General features: G+C 41.2%; 1 protein-coding gene across 17 annotated transcripts in view; it reads right to left on the reverse strand.

Moving 5' to 3' along the window:
- Positions 1 to 3,415: 3,415 nt before the first annotated feature.
- The window catches only part of FAM13A (family with sequence similarity 13 member A), a 376,873-nt gene continuing 363,438 nt past the window's right edge, over positions 3,416 to 16,850 (reverse strand). For all 17 annotated transcript variants that reach the window (XM_078002003.1, XM_078002004.1, XM_078002001.1 and 14 more), the window contains 5 exons: positions 16,119 to 16,214; positions 14,551 to 14,634; positions 9,087 to 9,283; positions 8,419 to 8,520; positions 3,416 to 5,776 (listed from right to left, as the gene is read on the reverse strand). In XM_078002003.1, the coding sequence (XP_077858129.1) occupies positions 5,650 to 5,776; positions 8,419 to 8,520; positions 9,087 to 9,283; positions 14,551 to 14,634; positions 16,119 to 16,214 (606 nt within the window). In that variant the 3' untranslated portion in view covers positions 3,416 to 5,649. The remainder of the gene's footprint in view (positions 5,777 to 8,418; positions 8,521 to 9,086; positions 9,284 to 14,550; positions 14,635 to 16,118; positions 16,215 to 16,850) is intronic.

Consider the following 16,850-nt stretch of genomic DNA (forward strand, 5'->3'; position numbering starts at 1 on the left):
CATAGTAACATGGGGATCTTCTTGGTGTCAGAACTGAGTTCTTGCTGAGGTGTGCACTGGGCCGTGTCCCCCAGGCAGCTGCAGCACAACACGGAGTCACCCTTGCTGTCTAAGCCTTGTTGTTGGAGGGGAAGGGTGAGGACCAAGCTGTCAACAATCCCAGACCTGCCAAGCCCCATTTGTCTGTGTGCCTGCCAGGATTCTAAAACTGCAATTGGGAATTCTGACTTTCACTGAATGTGCAAATCTGTGTATATACAGCCTTGGTGAGCTGACCCCGTCAGGGATGACTGTGATATACTTTGTCTTACAGGATTCAGAATCCATAGCTAGAAGAGGTAATAGGCCACTGGGAGGGCCTGCTTCTCCTCAGCCCGCCCCCACCCCGCGTGGGTCTCCATTCTGAAATTTCCATTCAGGTACTTCACAGTTCTGCAAGCTATGATAGGACTAGAAGTGAAAACATTGTTGGGGGGATTCAGAGGACATCAGGCTTTGTACTAGGCTGTGGAACCTGGTGTACTTGGGCTTGTATAACTTTCTGGTCCCTCAAAAGAGGCAACATCAGAATATTGAAGAAAATGAGAGTCACTAAATATAGCTTGTCGTTTCTGCCCAAATTTTATTACTTGAGCCCATAGTTACCAGAATTATTCAGGGTGAGCTTCAGTTTTGGCAGGACAGCATTAACTTGCATCTGTGTTAGCAGTATTGCATCTTTGCACTCTGAAGCCAAACAGATCTGAGTTTGAATCCTTGTTTTAGCACTAGGCCCTTATTCCAAGCCTTTTTTATTTTTTAATTTCAGGCTTAGCATATTTTTAATGCTTACTTTCTGTCACTTAGAGGATGTATAGCAGCACATAAAGGACACTGCATGCGTACCCACCATGGCAGCTTTGTGTACCCAGCTGTCAGGTGGGACATGGAGCTCCTGCTGCCCAACTCTCCAGGCTGTTCGAGGTCTGAGCAAGGGCACACTTGGCCACAGACAGGAACAGGCAGTGCAAAGGATGAGGTGCTCCCTCCACACAACTGAAACGTGTCTTTCTCCAAGTCTCTCAGTTCTCTGGTGGCCTTATTAGTTTCAGAATAGTAAATGGCTAATGTATTTATTCATGATGGCCTCATTGGCTTTGGAAACGTACTTAATTTTTAAAAATTTGCTTTAATGCCTTCATTACTGCACTCCTCCAACGCTTTCTATGAATTATTTTAAAGGCAACTGGGCATAGAGCACAAACCCACTTTTCTAGCTACAAAACGGACATGCCTGAAGTGTACGCCCAGCTTGCATCACCTTCCAGTGCCCTGCCTGGAGATAGAACAAAAAAAAAAAGCCCCAGGAGGCTTCTGAGGGGCTCCAGGGAGTCACAGGATTCCTTAAAGAGGGGAAAGGTCAGACCCTGATCCTGATGGCACTGTCAAAAATTCTAGAACTTTCACAGTTTAAAATATTTTACATTTATACAAAATAGTCATGTATAAAATGTTTTTTGTGCATTTTACATTTTTAAAAAGGAAAGTGGTAATTTCAAATGCCTTCTGCTTACATGTCATGTAAATAGTTAGGAGCCCATATTTTTTACAAAAACTATTTGTGGAGATTTTCATGACTGTATGGGTGTTTTCAGTTGGAGGACTTGCCAAACCTGCGTTTTGAGGCACACACATGATCTCTGCTTGAGAAAGTGGCCAGTGCCACTGTGCAGTGCATTTATACGTGACTCTGATTTGGTGTGTGCTGTGTTGGTCACCACTTAAAAGTAGAGCCAGTGTGCACAATTTGAATATATAAAAATTTGAAAATATGTTTAGCCAGTCTACTCTTCAGTACATTTTAAGTGTCAAGTGGAAAAAAACAATAAAAGGAAATGAAGGAAGGAAAGGAAAGCACTTACCGAGTTCTGTCAAACACAAGAGCTTCAGAGGAAACACTGCTTCAAGACTGTAGTGTGGTGTGTCCCTCCTCATTGATTTAACTAAGTGGATACTGAAAAAGAGCATCACAGAGGCATCGATCTTGGTGCAGAAACCACCTCTCCCCACTAGGGGAAAACAAACGAGGAAGCAGTGTGGCAGGAAGACCCCTCTTGAGAGCAGAACAGAATTTAGACTACAGCCAGCTTTCACAAAGCTGTCAACAGTTTATGGTGTTCAGCTATAAATATACCACCAAAAGCATAAGGTGTTACTCTTAAGAAAATGGCATCTTCATCAGATTAAAAAGCTCTAAAACCAAAAATGATCCAAACTTAAAATTTTGATTTTCCTTAACTCTGTGATCCGTTCTGGACACAGGGCCCAATTCTGTCTCTTGAGAACTAGGCAACCCCTGGGCAGAACTAGCTTAATTAGCACCATGGCCATCCCTTTATGCTGATAGTAAACCTAAATATTCACCTTATAAGGAATTCTAAGCTCAACCACATTTACAAATGCTCAGCCCTCGGGATTCCAAGACTGCTGGTCTTGGGACACCTTAGTGTGACATTTATGACACCGCACAGCTTTGAGGCATTTGTCCTTGGCTGGAAATGTCACACCTGGGAGCAGGCACACCCTGCAAGAGGCTATTCCCTTGCCACCCAAACAATGAATTAGGATGAGACAAAGCAAAAATAACACTGTTACGGAGACATCACTGATCCCTGCAATGAATAATAATCTTTTGAGACTTCTTTGAACTGGTAGGCAAATGGAAGAAATCTTGAGAGCTGACAACATCCTAGCTGGTAATTAAAAAAATAGTATTCCAGTTTGAAATTTGATTTGGTCTTTCACGGAAATTTTCCCTCATCTGGAGGTCACCAAATTGTACTAGCTTTTTTTTTTTTTTTTTTTTTTAAAGCAGCACAGGACAAAAACTTCTACCATCTTGAAAAACTTCTAAGCTAGCCCTTATCCTAAATCTTGCACCTACAAGTCTTAGAACGTGAAATCTGAACTAAAGGATTCAAAGATGAAACGTAATGATATCATACTTAATATAAACATCTATTTCAATGTTTACTCCAGACTGAACAAAATAAAAGTGCTTATGAAAATTATAAGTCTGCCATCTTTAACTTAATTCTTAAGTTTAGACTTACGAAATAACTCTTGACATTTATTTTGTTGGTATGTGCTAATAAACACACATTTCTAAGACAGCAAAGGAAAAACCCCAGTCCAGAGCATTCTGTCTGTGTGAAGCCAATTAAGACACCGCTTCTAGTGCCTTGAGATTCCGGGCTGCTGAAATGGTTGCTGGGGAATGTATCTCCCTTGGCAGAGCCAGAAACCACTGACTAACATGTCTTCAAATAAGATCTACTGTGAGAAGGGCTTCCCCTCATTTCATCTGGGCTCCATTCCATGAAGATATAAGAAGTTAGTGGAAATTACCAAGGAAAACACAACATCCCATACACAATTTATTTTATATAACTTGGTGTTTTCTTTTATTGAATCATACAAATTCAAATGGGGATTCCTGAATAAATCTTTTGTTAATTTACCTTTGGCAGAAACAACAGATTCCAAAACAATTAGTAGCATCTCATTTATTTGTAGCATAAAAAAAAATTCTGTAGCATATTTTCCAAAAACATAGTCTTAAACAAATGTGCTTTAAAAGCTAACTTGTAATGATCTGATTACTATCATAGCTTATTTAAGAGAGCTGTTAAAGGACAGACTAGACATGTATTTTTTAAAAAAACACAATTTTTGGTCATGTGAATGATTCATGTTCAGATCTCAAAAATAGGAAACATCCTAAAGTGCATCATTTTATTTATAATCTCACTCCTTGAAATTATAGCAATCTGCAATGTAAACAGTAGAGCAAAGAATTCCAAACTATATTTTTATGTACATTTAAACCTGTAGGATTATGTACCGTCTTTGAGTGTGGATTAAAACCAGGGCACTTCCAACACATAGCTCAAGCTTCCATACGATTCAGAGCAAACTTAAAGGCATTCTTTTTCCCCATCCTTGACTTAACATGCAGCTGACAGAGGAGAGCTGCTACCTCACTTCAGCAATGGAAAATGTTGCTGTCAATCCCATTAGACCAGCCAGTTTCTCACGACCCTTTAAAACTGAAAACTGGTCAGTATAGTTTTACATTCTTTTTCTTTTCCTTAAAACTGTGCCCTTTAAGAAGGCAACTTTCAAAACATACAGGAGGGTGGCTCTGCTGTGTGTTCATCCTGTAACACTTGTCGTCAAAGGCAGAGCTCCTGAAGCACCTTCTCTGGTCAGCCATGGCGGGCGGGCAGACGCCTGGGCTCGGCCTCGCAGAGCACAAAGGTGGACCCAGAACCCGCTGTCCTCAGCGCAGGCGCAGGAGTTAAAGTAACAACACATCACAAGGTGACGTCAAGCACACTGAAGAGATGGATGATTTGGTGTCTTACATTTCCTGGTCCCTCCAAAATGTCTAATATAGACAGCTTTGTGACAGTCTTTGAAAAAAATTATAATTGGCCAGACAGAATGACATTTTTTTCTTTTTATACACGATCTCGAAAATAGTGTCATTTAGATTCTGCCTTGGGCTGAGCTCTGAGGGCTACATTTACCCGTCAGTTTGGGTATTTTAGTGCAGATATTTTTTTAAAAATTAAACTCTGGTAAGTACTCAGGAGGCTGGGAACACAGGCCCCTTCTCTCCCCTGATCCTCTGTATGCAGGCTAGGACTTAAGCAAGCCCCTTTATGTTTGGCTAGTGCCACAACAAAACAGCCCCAAACAGGTTGCCATAAGCATGCTGGCCTGGCTTGGTATTTGATGATAAAATCTGAGACTGGTAAGTGCAGTCAGTGTTCAGGAAAGAATCTCCAGGCTCTTCTCCCATCAGCTGGTTTTAAAATCAGCCTTCATACAGCTGCTTACCATCTCTCTGTCCTCTGCAGATGACCCGGTCCTAGGCAGGGACCAAAATTCCTTGTCAGCTGAGGAAGTCCTGAAGAAACACCCTGAAGATGATGACTGCACTGCCATTGTGGGCAGATGCACCTTCTATCTACCTGAGGGCTGAAGGGGAAACCCTTTCACACACGTGAGGGAGGCGCAGCTCTGTGGAAAGGTCACCAGAATGGCAGCGGCAGCAAATAGGGCTCCAATGCACGTTTGTACTTAACTGGGTCCAAGGAGAGCACGGCCCTCCACAGCAAGTTTGCTCTATAGAATAAAGTCCTGAGCTTGTTTTTATCACAGTTAGACAGAGAATGGTCTCATGTTTCTCAGTTATCCGGGGAAGACCAGTGTATATTCTCTGTAGATGAGTGTGGTCTAATGTAGTGATTCATCTCTGCTAGTGTTAGGAAAGCTCCACTACTGTGTGTGTGTGTGTGTGTGTGTGTGTGTGTGTGTGTGTGTGTGTGTGTGTGTGTGTGTGTGTGTGCGCATGCGCATGTGCACACTGCAATCTTGACTTTCCAATTACAAAATGCCTAAGTCAGGTCACATTGTCTTCTTCCAGCCAGTTTCTAAGGCAGGCAATGGAAACAGGAGCCGATGCCAAATGGTCTAGAGGCAGAAGGGCCGCATGCTTTGCAGGGCCAGCTCCAAGGCTGCCTTCCAGAGCTGCTCTTTCTCAGGGGAGAGTAAACTCTCACTGCAGCTGCCAGCCCCCTGTGCTCGGGCGGGGGTCGCCCCTCACATGGACTTGGAATCCGTGTCTCTCTTGCTGATGAGCACCTCCAGGAGCCTCAGTTTTGCCTTTATGTGCTTGTATTCACTGTATTCTTCAGCCATAGGAGTGCGGTCTTCCTTCTGGACATTTCTAATGCAAATAAAGGAAAAAAGGGTCTGAGGATCATTTCCTGTCTTTGCTAGATACTATTCATCGGGCAAATTATCATTGTGTGTAGAAACATTGCAGTTTATCAACTTGTACAATCAGTGTTGCCAAGTGGCCCTTGGTCTTAAGACTGGAGCTGGATTTAGACAAATAATGAAAATGTTTCACCCAGAAGGCATCATGCAACTGAGTTTTTATATAATTAATCTGACATCTTGTATGACAAGAAGGCTGAGAAATGCAGACATTCTCTCTAAGTATGAATTCACATTGAGCTCTCATACACCAAAATCCTTTATTCATAATTAATGTTTTCTCATTCTTATATATTTCATCTCGTGAACTTTTAAATTTTTAATTAGCAACTAGTCCATCCACAACTTAGTTTTTTTTTTTTTTCAAAAACAGATAGTACTCCTGCTTATCATAAAACAGTCTTAGAATTCAGCAGCTGGATTCCATACTACTACTATAATAAGCCTTTATAGTTTGAGTAACTTTCCATGCATCCTATTTATATGCACAAGTATTCGAGAGCTTATAGGTCAAGCCCTGTGATAAGTACTTTGTACCCATGATCTAATATAACCCTTATAACACCTTGATGAGACGGAGCCATTTCTATACTACACATGTTGAAACCAGCACAGGAAATCAGATAACTTGCCTGCTCTTGGCCACTATGCGGTGTGCGCTGCTGCTTTGCGTTTTATGGGAAATTGCACATGGCAGACATTCAAACGTAGGCTCCCTGCCTTTATTATTAAAGGGCAAATGTGGGTAAGGAAGATAGCATGGGGCTTAAATTGTTCAATGAATTAAAAATAAACCAATCTTATTCATACCCTGCCTTGTTCTAGGAAAGGATTCTATCTAGTGGTTTCTCAGGGGGCAGGCAAGGAACAGGTGCTCAGGAATTGGAGCATCTGGAACGCAGGCCCCCGCTGTACTCTGAGGGGCTTCACTCTCCTCAGACATGAAGTCATGGAACCAGAGTTTATCTCCAAGTCCCTCATAGTTCTAAACATTTTTGACAATTAAGTTAATGTCCTCCATTGACATTTTCTTAAAACCTGGGCGTTGCATAATTCTACATGTTTCCTCGTGTATAAGATATCTGTGCATAATGTGACTTAGAATATAAAAAAGGATAAACGAAAAAATAGGCTTAGATGAAAGATTGGAAAGATACACATCAAAACATTAATTGTGATTTGTCTTTGGTTATTATTATTTTGGGAATTACTACTTAAATTTGCTTACCTATATTTTCTAAATACTCTGCAATGGGTGGGAAATGAAAAGCAAATGTTTAGGCATAAAAATATGAGACATATCTAAATCAGAGATCCTAAAAGTAAATTTACACAATAATTGTTAAACTAAACTGAAATACAATGTATTTTAAATGACAAAAATTTTTATGGTGCTTTTATTTCCCCAAACTTTCAAGAAGTATAAAAGAGGACTCAAGAGAAACAATACTTACATAGCTTCAGTAATCTGGGTTAAAACCAATTTAAAACGATAAAACCTAACTCCAATGTAAGAGATGCAAATCTGTTCCTGGTTCTTTCCTCGGGTTCCTACTGTGACTTTCAGTAAGATGTTTTGTGTGCTGTTACTTGTAAACATGAAAGACTAAATTATGCCTTAAAATTCACTGGCGAGAGCCAGCCCATCAACCAGGTAGATTTACTGCTTTTCTTTTTTTTGGATATGAAGTCTCGCTCTGTAGCCCAGGCTGTAGTGCAGTGGTGTGATCTCGGTTTACCGCAACCTTGGCCTCCCGGGTTCAAGCAATTCTCCTGTCTCAGTCTCCAGAGAAGTTGGTATTACAGACCTGTGCCACTGCACCCGGCTAATTTTTTGTATTTTTAGTAGAGACAGGGTTTCACTATGTTGGCCAGGCAGACCTCATGTCATCCACCCACCTTGGCCTCCCAAAGTGCTAGGATTATTATAGGCGTGAGCCACTGCACCTGGCCGACTTACTGCTTTTCATACATATTTTTCATTTAAACTTGGCAATTATCACCTTCATTTTTGAAATGAGCTTGAAAATCAGTAATACTTAGATCCCTCTTTCCTGTGTTTCTCTAGCTCGTTTTATTTAGAGATGAGGTCTCACTCTATTGCCCAGAACAGAGTGCCGTGGTGGACCATAGCTCCCTGCAGCCTCAGACTCCTGGGTTCAAGGAATCCTCCTGCCTTAGCCTCCCAAGTAGCTAGAGCTACAGGTGTGCCACTATGGCCACTTGGCTAACCTCTGGCTTCTTAAGAAAAAAGCACTGGTGCCACCACCAGCTGGAAACGCAGCTTCCTGCTGCTCATTGTAGATAAGAATTTGATGGCACAGGTTCGTTTCATAAATGTCAGCTGAATCTGCATCACTCTTGGGCATTACCCAAAGAGCATTTCTTCTGGGAGGTCCACACAAATCCCATCATCTCACAGTCAACCTCTGAGGGTCCCTGGGCACAAACCCAAGGACCAGGTTACAGGGAGGATGCAGAAGAGTCCCCCGTTTGAAGGCATTCCACAGATCTGACAGAAAAACAAAAGGGATGGGTGTGTGTGGTGCGGCGGGGTGGGGAAGGGAGGGCGGGGAAGACAGGCACTACCTTCCGTTCTGTCTGAAAAAGTTGTCTTCAAAATCCCGAAGTTTCTTTCGAATCCTTTTCTTTTCTTCTCTCATTTCCTGGAGGTGTTCCAGGAGTTCAGGTCTAAGAGAGAGGAAGCATTGCAAGGAAATTAAGTTAAATTTGAGTTGTCATAAATGTAATGAATGTGTAACTCAACAGGAGCTGTGCAGAAAGGGGAGGCAAATAAATCCAGAAACTGCTGAGGGCATTGAGGGGGAGCGGAAATGGATGTTTTCCATTTCCTGAAAGCCAAACATGCTGGCAACAGATCCAGCTTCTGGGGGTTCCTGCTACTTGGGAATTCTTAGGCCTCGTGAAATCCCACGGCACTTTGTCGTATTTTTCTTTGAAAGAAGATGACGTCTGTGCTCAGCGTGTGTTAAGTGATGGGCTGTGATGTACAGAACCACACAGTGCCATTTAGAGAGAGAACTTCTGGTTGTTTAAACAAGACTCAAAAGTTCCCTCAAATAATATGGGCTGAAGCATATAAAAAAAGAATTAAAAAAAAATCAGTTTTATCCAGATACACCCCAGGTAGTCACATGTATTTTATCAGCTAATTTATTTAGATACAAAGGCTAAGATAATATTTAAGAGAGCTATTTTTACCAAAACATTTCACCGCCACCACCGAAATGACATACATTGAGGCAGCATGGAGATTCGAAAGCCCTGTGTCCTGGCTGCATTTTGATGGTATTTTATCATCCATTGGGGAAATAAAGCCATCAGCATCATCTTCGAATTGGTCCAGAAAGCATCGTGCACTGAAATCGGGTTTCAGAGTGACCATGAAGTCTGGCTTCACATTGCTATCGTCTTCTGACCCCTCCTCTTCTTCCTGGAGATACACAGCAACCCCAATAAAAATCTGGTCACTTTTTGGGGCACACTTTCATTATGAGTATCATTTAATAATCATTTAATTACCAGACACCATAGTTTCTTCTGTATCTACATTTAGCAATACATATGTACATTACAGATATATTATTGAATATCCGTATTCAATATAAATATACACATTTAATAACACAAACAACGTAGCCACTCAGTAGAGAAAACAGACTGCAAAACTATTTTCAAATGAGTGTACACCATGTTAATAGTTGTCAGGATGGGGTAAGAAGGAACAACCATCATAATTTATAACCTAAATCAGATGAACTAAAAGGATCCAAAATTTTCCAGCTGTGACAGTACAAAACAAAATTCATCACCAGTAACCAGTGCTTTAAAGGATTCCACTACTTGTGTATCTCAGAGGGCTTTTTAAAAAAAATCAGTCTGAACATTTTCTGAAATAAAACAATACAACCTTTCTATTTAAGAATTGAGATTAGAAAATATTTTATGGTTGCTTAATGCACAGAATTTTAGGGAAATTTTAAGAAGACTGAAACATTATATTCTCGTGATTAAAATAAGAAAACTCAAGCTTTTCCAAAGAACTTCCAAGGGCCAAAAATCTATTTTTCAGCATACAAGTTTCTAAGAAAAGTATGCTATTCTCTGTATTGATAATGCAAATAGAAAAATAATAAAGCCAGATCAGCATTTCTTAGAGCCAATTTAAGGCTATGTAAGCCTAAGGAAGAGATAATATCAGAGTCTGAAAGATTTCAAAAGAAGTGATGTACTGCCAAAAGGTAGTCAGACCACAGAGAATAACTTACTATCCTAAAAAAATTTAAAAATTGGTTCAGAATACAGCTATATGAAAAACGGTATGCACAGCATCAGTTATTACAGGTAAACCAAATGGCTTCAATGGCAGTGCAGCAAAAAAATCTCTGGAGGCAGCAGCAGTTCCTGCTGGAGGGCAAAGTGCAAGTGTGCAAATGGTTCATGGTGAATTTTGGTATGTTTAATAATGGTGTTTCTGAAGAGAAATACTGGGAATAAACAAGCCACCAAACCAAGCAAAACAAAAAAGGACTATCATATAACTGATATCAAAGTATTGCTATGAAAGTAAAATTGGCAAAAGCTAGGTGGCTTTTCCAGATTGTCTCAGCTGTGACTTCAGATCTTGAGTCTCTTTAAATTGTTAAAAACATTTAAAAATTTACAAAGTAAAATTGACTTTTTAAATGAACACGCTTCTTTTTGTTTTATTAAGAGTCATAACAATTCCCATCGACATAGTTTTGATAAAAATTGAGATAATGTATGTCAGGTACCTCATAAGGCACACCTGAGACACTGGCTGTGCACATCAGTTTTCTGCTCCCTCTCTTCCTTCCTCTCCCCTGGATAAGGAAGACAGGGTTGAAGCACCTGACCATAACTCAGTGGAGGCAGGAATTGGGGCCTATCTGTTTACTGCTGTCCCCAGAGCTTGGCCAATGCTTGCATATGGCCAATAAATGGCTATTAAGCAGTCTAGTAGTTCAGTTTGAAAAGAGAACTACAAAAAACTATTAGAAGAGCATAAACACCTGGGACAGCTAACGAAGTTACAAATAAGAACTTAACGGCCTTTAATGAAATCAGGTGTCTAGGTCTTATCAATTATATCCCAAAGTCCTGAGAGAACTTAAAAATGTGGAAGTCTGCCTTGCACATAGTGAGCACTCAATATTTTTTGAGATAAATGTAACAAAATTATCCTTAGTAGCCTTTGACAATCACGAGGAAAAATAGCAAATAGATTTTCAAATAAGACAATCATCGTAAGTGTTGTAGAGACTGGATAGATTCTAGAAGAAATTAATACATAGATAATATATAAGCAATTGGGAAATAATCAGTGATCAACTGATGAGACTGGTTCCTTAAAAATGAGTCACGAAAACGAACCATTTTTCCTTTTTTGATAGATGTAGTATTTGGATTTCAATAAACAACCAGGTAAGCAGACACTATGAAAGGAAAGCTGGCTGCCCACATTTCTGCTGAGTAATGACTAAAGGGTGACGTGAACCTGAAGCGCAGTCTACAGCAGCCCCTGTGCCTGACCCTGCCTTCCTCAGTATCTGAGTCACTTGGACAAAGAAAAGGCATATTCTCAAAATGTACAGATAATACAAAGCGGGTAGGGATATCTGATATGTTGGAATACAAAAGCTAGATTTAGTGTATTTCCTACAGCTGAAATAGAAGTATGAGATGTAACAAATTAGAAAAATTCAAGGCCCTCTAATTAGGAAAAAGAAAGGCTGGATACATCAGTGGCAATGCAGAAGTATACAGCAAAGTGTGAGCCATGCCAGGGCCATGAGCAGTGGTTCTCAATGGGGGTAATCTGTTCCCTCGGGGACATCGGGCAATGTCTGGAAACATTTTTGGCTCTCACGACTGGTGAAGGGGTTGTGGTGGCACACTACTGGCCTCTAATGGGTGGAGGCCAAGGACTCTGGTAAGCAACCCACAAAGCACAGGGCAGTGCTGCACAACGGTTACCGGCCCCAAAGGTCAGCAGTGCTGAGGCTGACACCCTATCCTCAGACAGGCCAAAATAAATAACTGTCCCAATACCCTGACAGTTGCATAGGCAAGAAATTGGAGGCATGAAAAGGTCTCAGTCATCCAGATCAAGGTAAAGACTAGTCTTTGGTTCACTGTTCTGATTAACATCATATCCAGATTAATGTCCAGTTCTGGGTATCAGTTTTAACAGCAACACTGATAAACCAGTGTGTGTGCACACAGCAGAGCTAGGAGACCACTGAAAGGTCTGGAACCCATATCACATAAGAGTAAGAGGAACTTGGATAACAGATTGTCATAGGGTGTGGAGTGACAGTGGGCAGGGCAGGTGACTGTAAATACAGGCAGTGCTCTCAGGGAAGAAGCAGTGTGTTTATTTCATGGTGCTCCAAAGGGGCAAAACTAAGCCTATGGGATAGAATGCAATAAATGGATAATAACTATGAATATTCTAATTTCAACTATTTTCATTAACTTTTTGTATTTATCAAACCTATACATTTTAAATTACATATTATGTAATTAAGAAAGATAATTATAAAACCAATAATATAAGTTGTTAGCTATTATTGATACTCATGTAGTGAGTGACCTAACTGCTCCCATTGCTGTAAACGTTTCAAGCTTGAGGATGGAATCTCTCTGTAGGGACAATGTCTTTATTCTGCCGGAGAAGTTTTAGGGGGGATTCTTATGTTGGCTAGGAGAACTGACTAGATGATCTCTAGGTTACCTTGGGTTGGAAAATCTAGGCCTTCAGAACTTGAGCTGGCTCTAGTTCATATACAGCTGGTTCGCTCCCAAAACCATTTAAAACCAGGGGTGAGTTTTGGAGAAACCACTTAGATACAATCTTATCTGCACACACACCAAATTCTAAATTGGAATTGCCAAGATTTAGTACAGTCAAAATACATTCTAATAGGCCTGGCCAACAGGAACAAAATGAACCAAAAGACAGCACTGTTTACAAAAGCAAGGTAGTCGTTGCAAAATTATCTGAAATTTTGACCATGATGTGGGCCAGGAGATAAACCACAGCCAAAATATACTTGTGAAAAAAAATTAAGCTAAAGGATAAGAATGGGAAAAATGTCTTTTATATAAAAAAGAGTATCCATCATTAGGTTATCTTCAATTCATCTAGTGAAATCATTATTAAGTGTCTATATTTTGGATGTGTTCAAGAACACATTTTTATCTAGTAATGGTTCTATTGCATGCTGCTAAGAGAAACATGCTAATTTTCATACACACAATTACCCAAATTTCTCCAATTACTGTGGTTTCATTCTTGGGTGACATTACCAGCCAGACAAAATTTGTCTTTCATTAACATCAAGCTTATTGTAAGAAAATAGCTCTAATTTTTAAAGACACAATATAGTATACTGGCCCAAATTTCAAGTACCAAGTTTAGAGCATTTTCATGAAACAAGTTCTGCTTAATACAGTGAGCACAGTCATTGCCTAATACCATACAATTAGGCATATGAAGTATTAAGATCTGCAAAAGGCAAGAAAAGGAATACATAAAAGAAGACTTTGTAGCTTGTGGTGCCTTACCTCAGACAAGAAAATGGAGAAGTTCTCAACTGGTTTCCCTCAGTAGACAAGAGTCCCCCATATACTGAAATAATCATTCCTAACTATAGCATGTAAATGACCACCCCAGGCTCGGAACTGTCACAGAAATATGACAAGTGAAACTCTTAAAACTCACTTCTGCTTCAGGTTTAACTCTTGCTTTGGAATTAAATGACTGTTAGAAAAACAATCACTGATTTTTAAAAAATGATTTCCCTTGATTTTTCATCTCTAGAGTTCTGTATAAGGCAGTCCAGTTTGTTCAGTTGTCTAGAAACAAAAACATGAAAGAGGCTGATCCGAGTACGGGCCAGTTAGGGTCCCACAGAGACACGCTGGTCTATGGGCACAGATTCCATCTCCCATTCTAGCAAAAGTAGCCACTGATGACAAGGATTATCTGTACAAAATCCGTATTACTGGAAAAAAAAATCAGGACATATGTTCTGGCAGCTATCAGTCATTCACAGCACCTCATTTGTAAATTAAGAGCAGACTTTAAAATTAGTCCTGGGGACTAAATGTGCTATGAGACAGTCAAGAAGGAAAAGCTGGAAATATTGCACCCGCAAATCTGTCAAAAACTACTATTTGTAGAAGTAAAATTTTGCATTGTTTTATATGTTTATATCTATTTCCTATGCTAATTTTGATTTTTCTATAAACAGTATATGAGATTCCTTTTAAAGTTGGTCTCATGAGCTAATTTAAGATTTTGGAATACAGAAAATCCATTCCCCAAATACAGAAAACAAAACCAAATGAAAAGCATTGTGGACAACAAAACCAAACAAAATAATCCCTGAAAGCAAAGTAAAAACAAAATGAACGACAGCAAATAATACAAACAAAAAAGAGCGGGGAATAAAATAAAACCAAAGAGATCAGCTAAATGAGACTGGAGAAATCAGCACTCTTTACAGGGAACTGTTGAAAGTCGGTTATATGCAGCTACTGATTTTTAGGGAATGCTAGGAGAAGCCATCACCAAAAGGCCCAATCACACCCCCTTTCCATTCACCGGAGGGGAGGGGAGGAGGGAGGGAACTGGTGCGGATTTAGCAATGGGTTAGCAGCTGGGGTCTTCACCTTTATCTCCTTGAAGAAGGAAGCAGTTTCGCCCTCGATAATTGGCTGCAGCAAAGGGCTTCTCCGCTTGCTGGAGGGGGAACCCTGTGACAGGTGTTAACAAGTAGGTTACATTCCGAATCCCTTTCCCTTTCCCTCCAGCTCTCGGCCTCCTCTGACCTCACCAGTATTTATTAACTTTTAACTCTGCATTCTTACCCCTCCCTGCCAAACACTCCCAGGAAAACCTGAAACAACAAAAGTTCTTTTTCCAAGTTGCTGCTTCCCTTCAGCGCCCACACACATAAATCAAGGAGGACAGAGTACAGCGAGAACAGCACAGGACTGTATCCGGCAGACACGCAGAAGAAACCCGAGGAGAAACACCTGCTCCCACCGCTGCCCCCGCCAGTCACAGTAGCCACAAGAACACTTCGGCTGTAGTCAGCTAAGGAGAATCACATAAGCTCAGAAAGCAATACAAAGGGGAGCTGACTTCTCTGTTGCACGTTCACCCTACTTAGGGACACTATGGGTTCCTGCCTGGAGAATGAAAACAACTCCTTGGATCTAATCGTTTCATTTGTTAGTTTAGGACATTCCTCCAGAATACACTAAAGTGGCTTTCTTCAAATACACCTGCCTGAGATCTCTGGACCCTCCTTTCTTCATTAAATACATTGTTAAAAGAAATAGACAATATCCTAGGCCTAGAAATAAGAAGGGCATTTAAGGCCGGGCCAGACAGGAGCAGCGGCTAAAATGAGTATGTATTGCAACGGCAACATCAAAGTGAGTTTGTGTCTGCTTATTAAAGAGCCTAAAAGCCAGCAGGGGAGATGGGAGCACTGAAACAGAGGCAAATGTTTCCCCGAGAGACGGGCAGGGCAGAACACCCCACTCATAAGCTGGGGGTGGAAATGCTGAGACTGGGATGAGGGATGGGAGCAGGTGGCTGGGCCTTAAAGACTGTCCTGTCGCTGAAGGCAAGCTGCTGCTCCCTACTCTTGACAAAATCAAAATCCAGGAGCCAAAAGCAGCAAAGTTCAAGGATGGTGGCCACTGACAGCAACTTCAATGAGCAGCCTCCTTTCCTACACCTTGCCACATCCTCCAAGAAGAAGGGCCTCTTGGCTTGAGTTTCTCAGAGGATTTTCTCCCTGGACACAATTCCCAAGGGAGTTATCCCCTCTTGGATGGGAGGGACTATGAGCAGAGGGCCTTGGGACCACAGCAGCACTCTTTGGAGTGAAGAGGGCTGGAGAAAGCACAGCCCTGCCCGCTTGGTGCTCTGTCCATCTGGCCCAGCACATCCAATGGATGTACATGCCTTTGGGGCAAAGCATGTCCTCCAAAAGGGAAAAATAAATTCTATCAGCTTCAGATTTGCCCATTTTTAACAAATGTAGCCTCAGGGGTCTTTGATAAAGTCTTCATTCCTCAAGCTGTGGGTCATGGATACTAATGGCTGATTCAGCCACTAAAGCCTATTCTTTAATGAGAAAGCAGGTTAGGGCCCTAATTCATATATCCAGGGCCCATTCAAGCAGAAAGGTGTTGTAGCAGCCACAGGAAGGTATTCTACTCACAATGATGGGTATGGTGTTGGCTCGGGACAGGATCTGTTTGACCAGCCGGTACCTGTCATATAGTGGCTTCATCACCTGACGTTCGTTCTTTGTTACCTGAAAAGCAAGAACGAGAGCTATGAGAAGCCTGCTGCTGGGAGTCACGACCAGCTGTCTAAGCATGCTCTGGGCCTTTGTAATTCTAGAGAAACTCCAGATGATGCAACTTAAGTCTTACTACCCTCACAAAATTTATTTAAACTGATAATATTATTTATTCAATAAATATTCAGATTACCTACTTCAGCTGCAGATCAGGGGATGTCACTCCATTGGTAGTACAACTTTTTCTAAATCCAAACTAGGATCATTCTCAGGTTCCTGCTTAAAACTCCTCCAGGTTCAGAGTTCTCACATGACTATTTTCTGAGCCCAGGGAAAATGAAAGCATATATTTGCTATAAGACGTATCATGTAGGCTGTGCACGGTGGCTCACGCCTGTAAGCCCAGCACTTTGGGAGGCTGAGGCAGGCAGATCACCTGAGGTCAGGAGTTCGAGACCAGCCTGGTCAACACGGTGAAACCCCATCTCTACTTTAAAAAAAAAAAAAAATAGCTGGGTGTGGTAGTGGGCACCTGTAGTCCGAGCTATGCAGGAGGATGAGGTGGAGAATTGCTTGAACACAGGAGGTGGAGGTTGCAGTGAGCCAAGATCACACAACTGCACTCCAGCCTGGGTGACAGAGCAAGAC

The sequence above is a fragment of the Macaca mulatta genome, chromosome 5 (genome assembly GCF_049350105.2).
Source record: "Macaca mulatta isolate MMU2019108-1 chromosome 5, T2T-MMU8v2.0, whole genome shotgun sequence".
NCBI lineage: Eukaryota > Metazoa > Chordata > Mammalia > Primates > Cercopithecidae > Macaca > Macaca mulatta.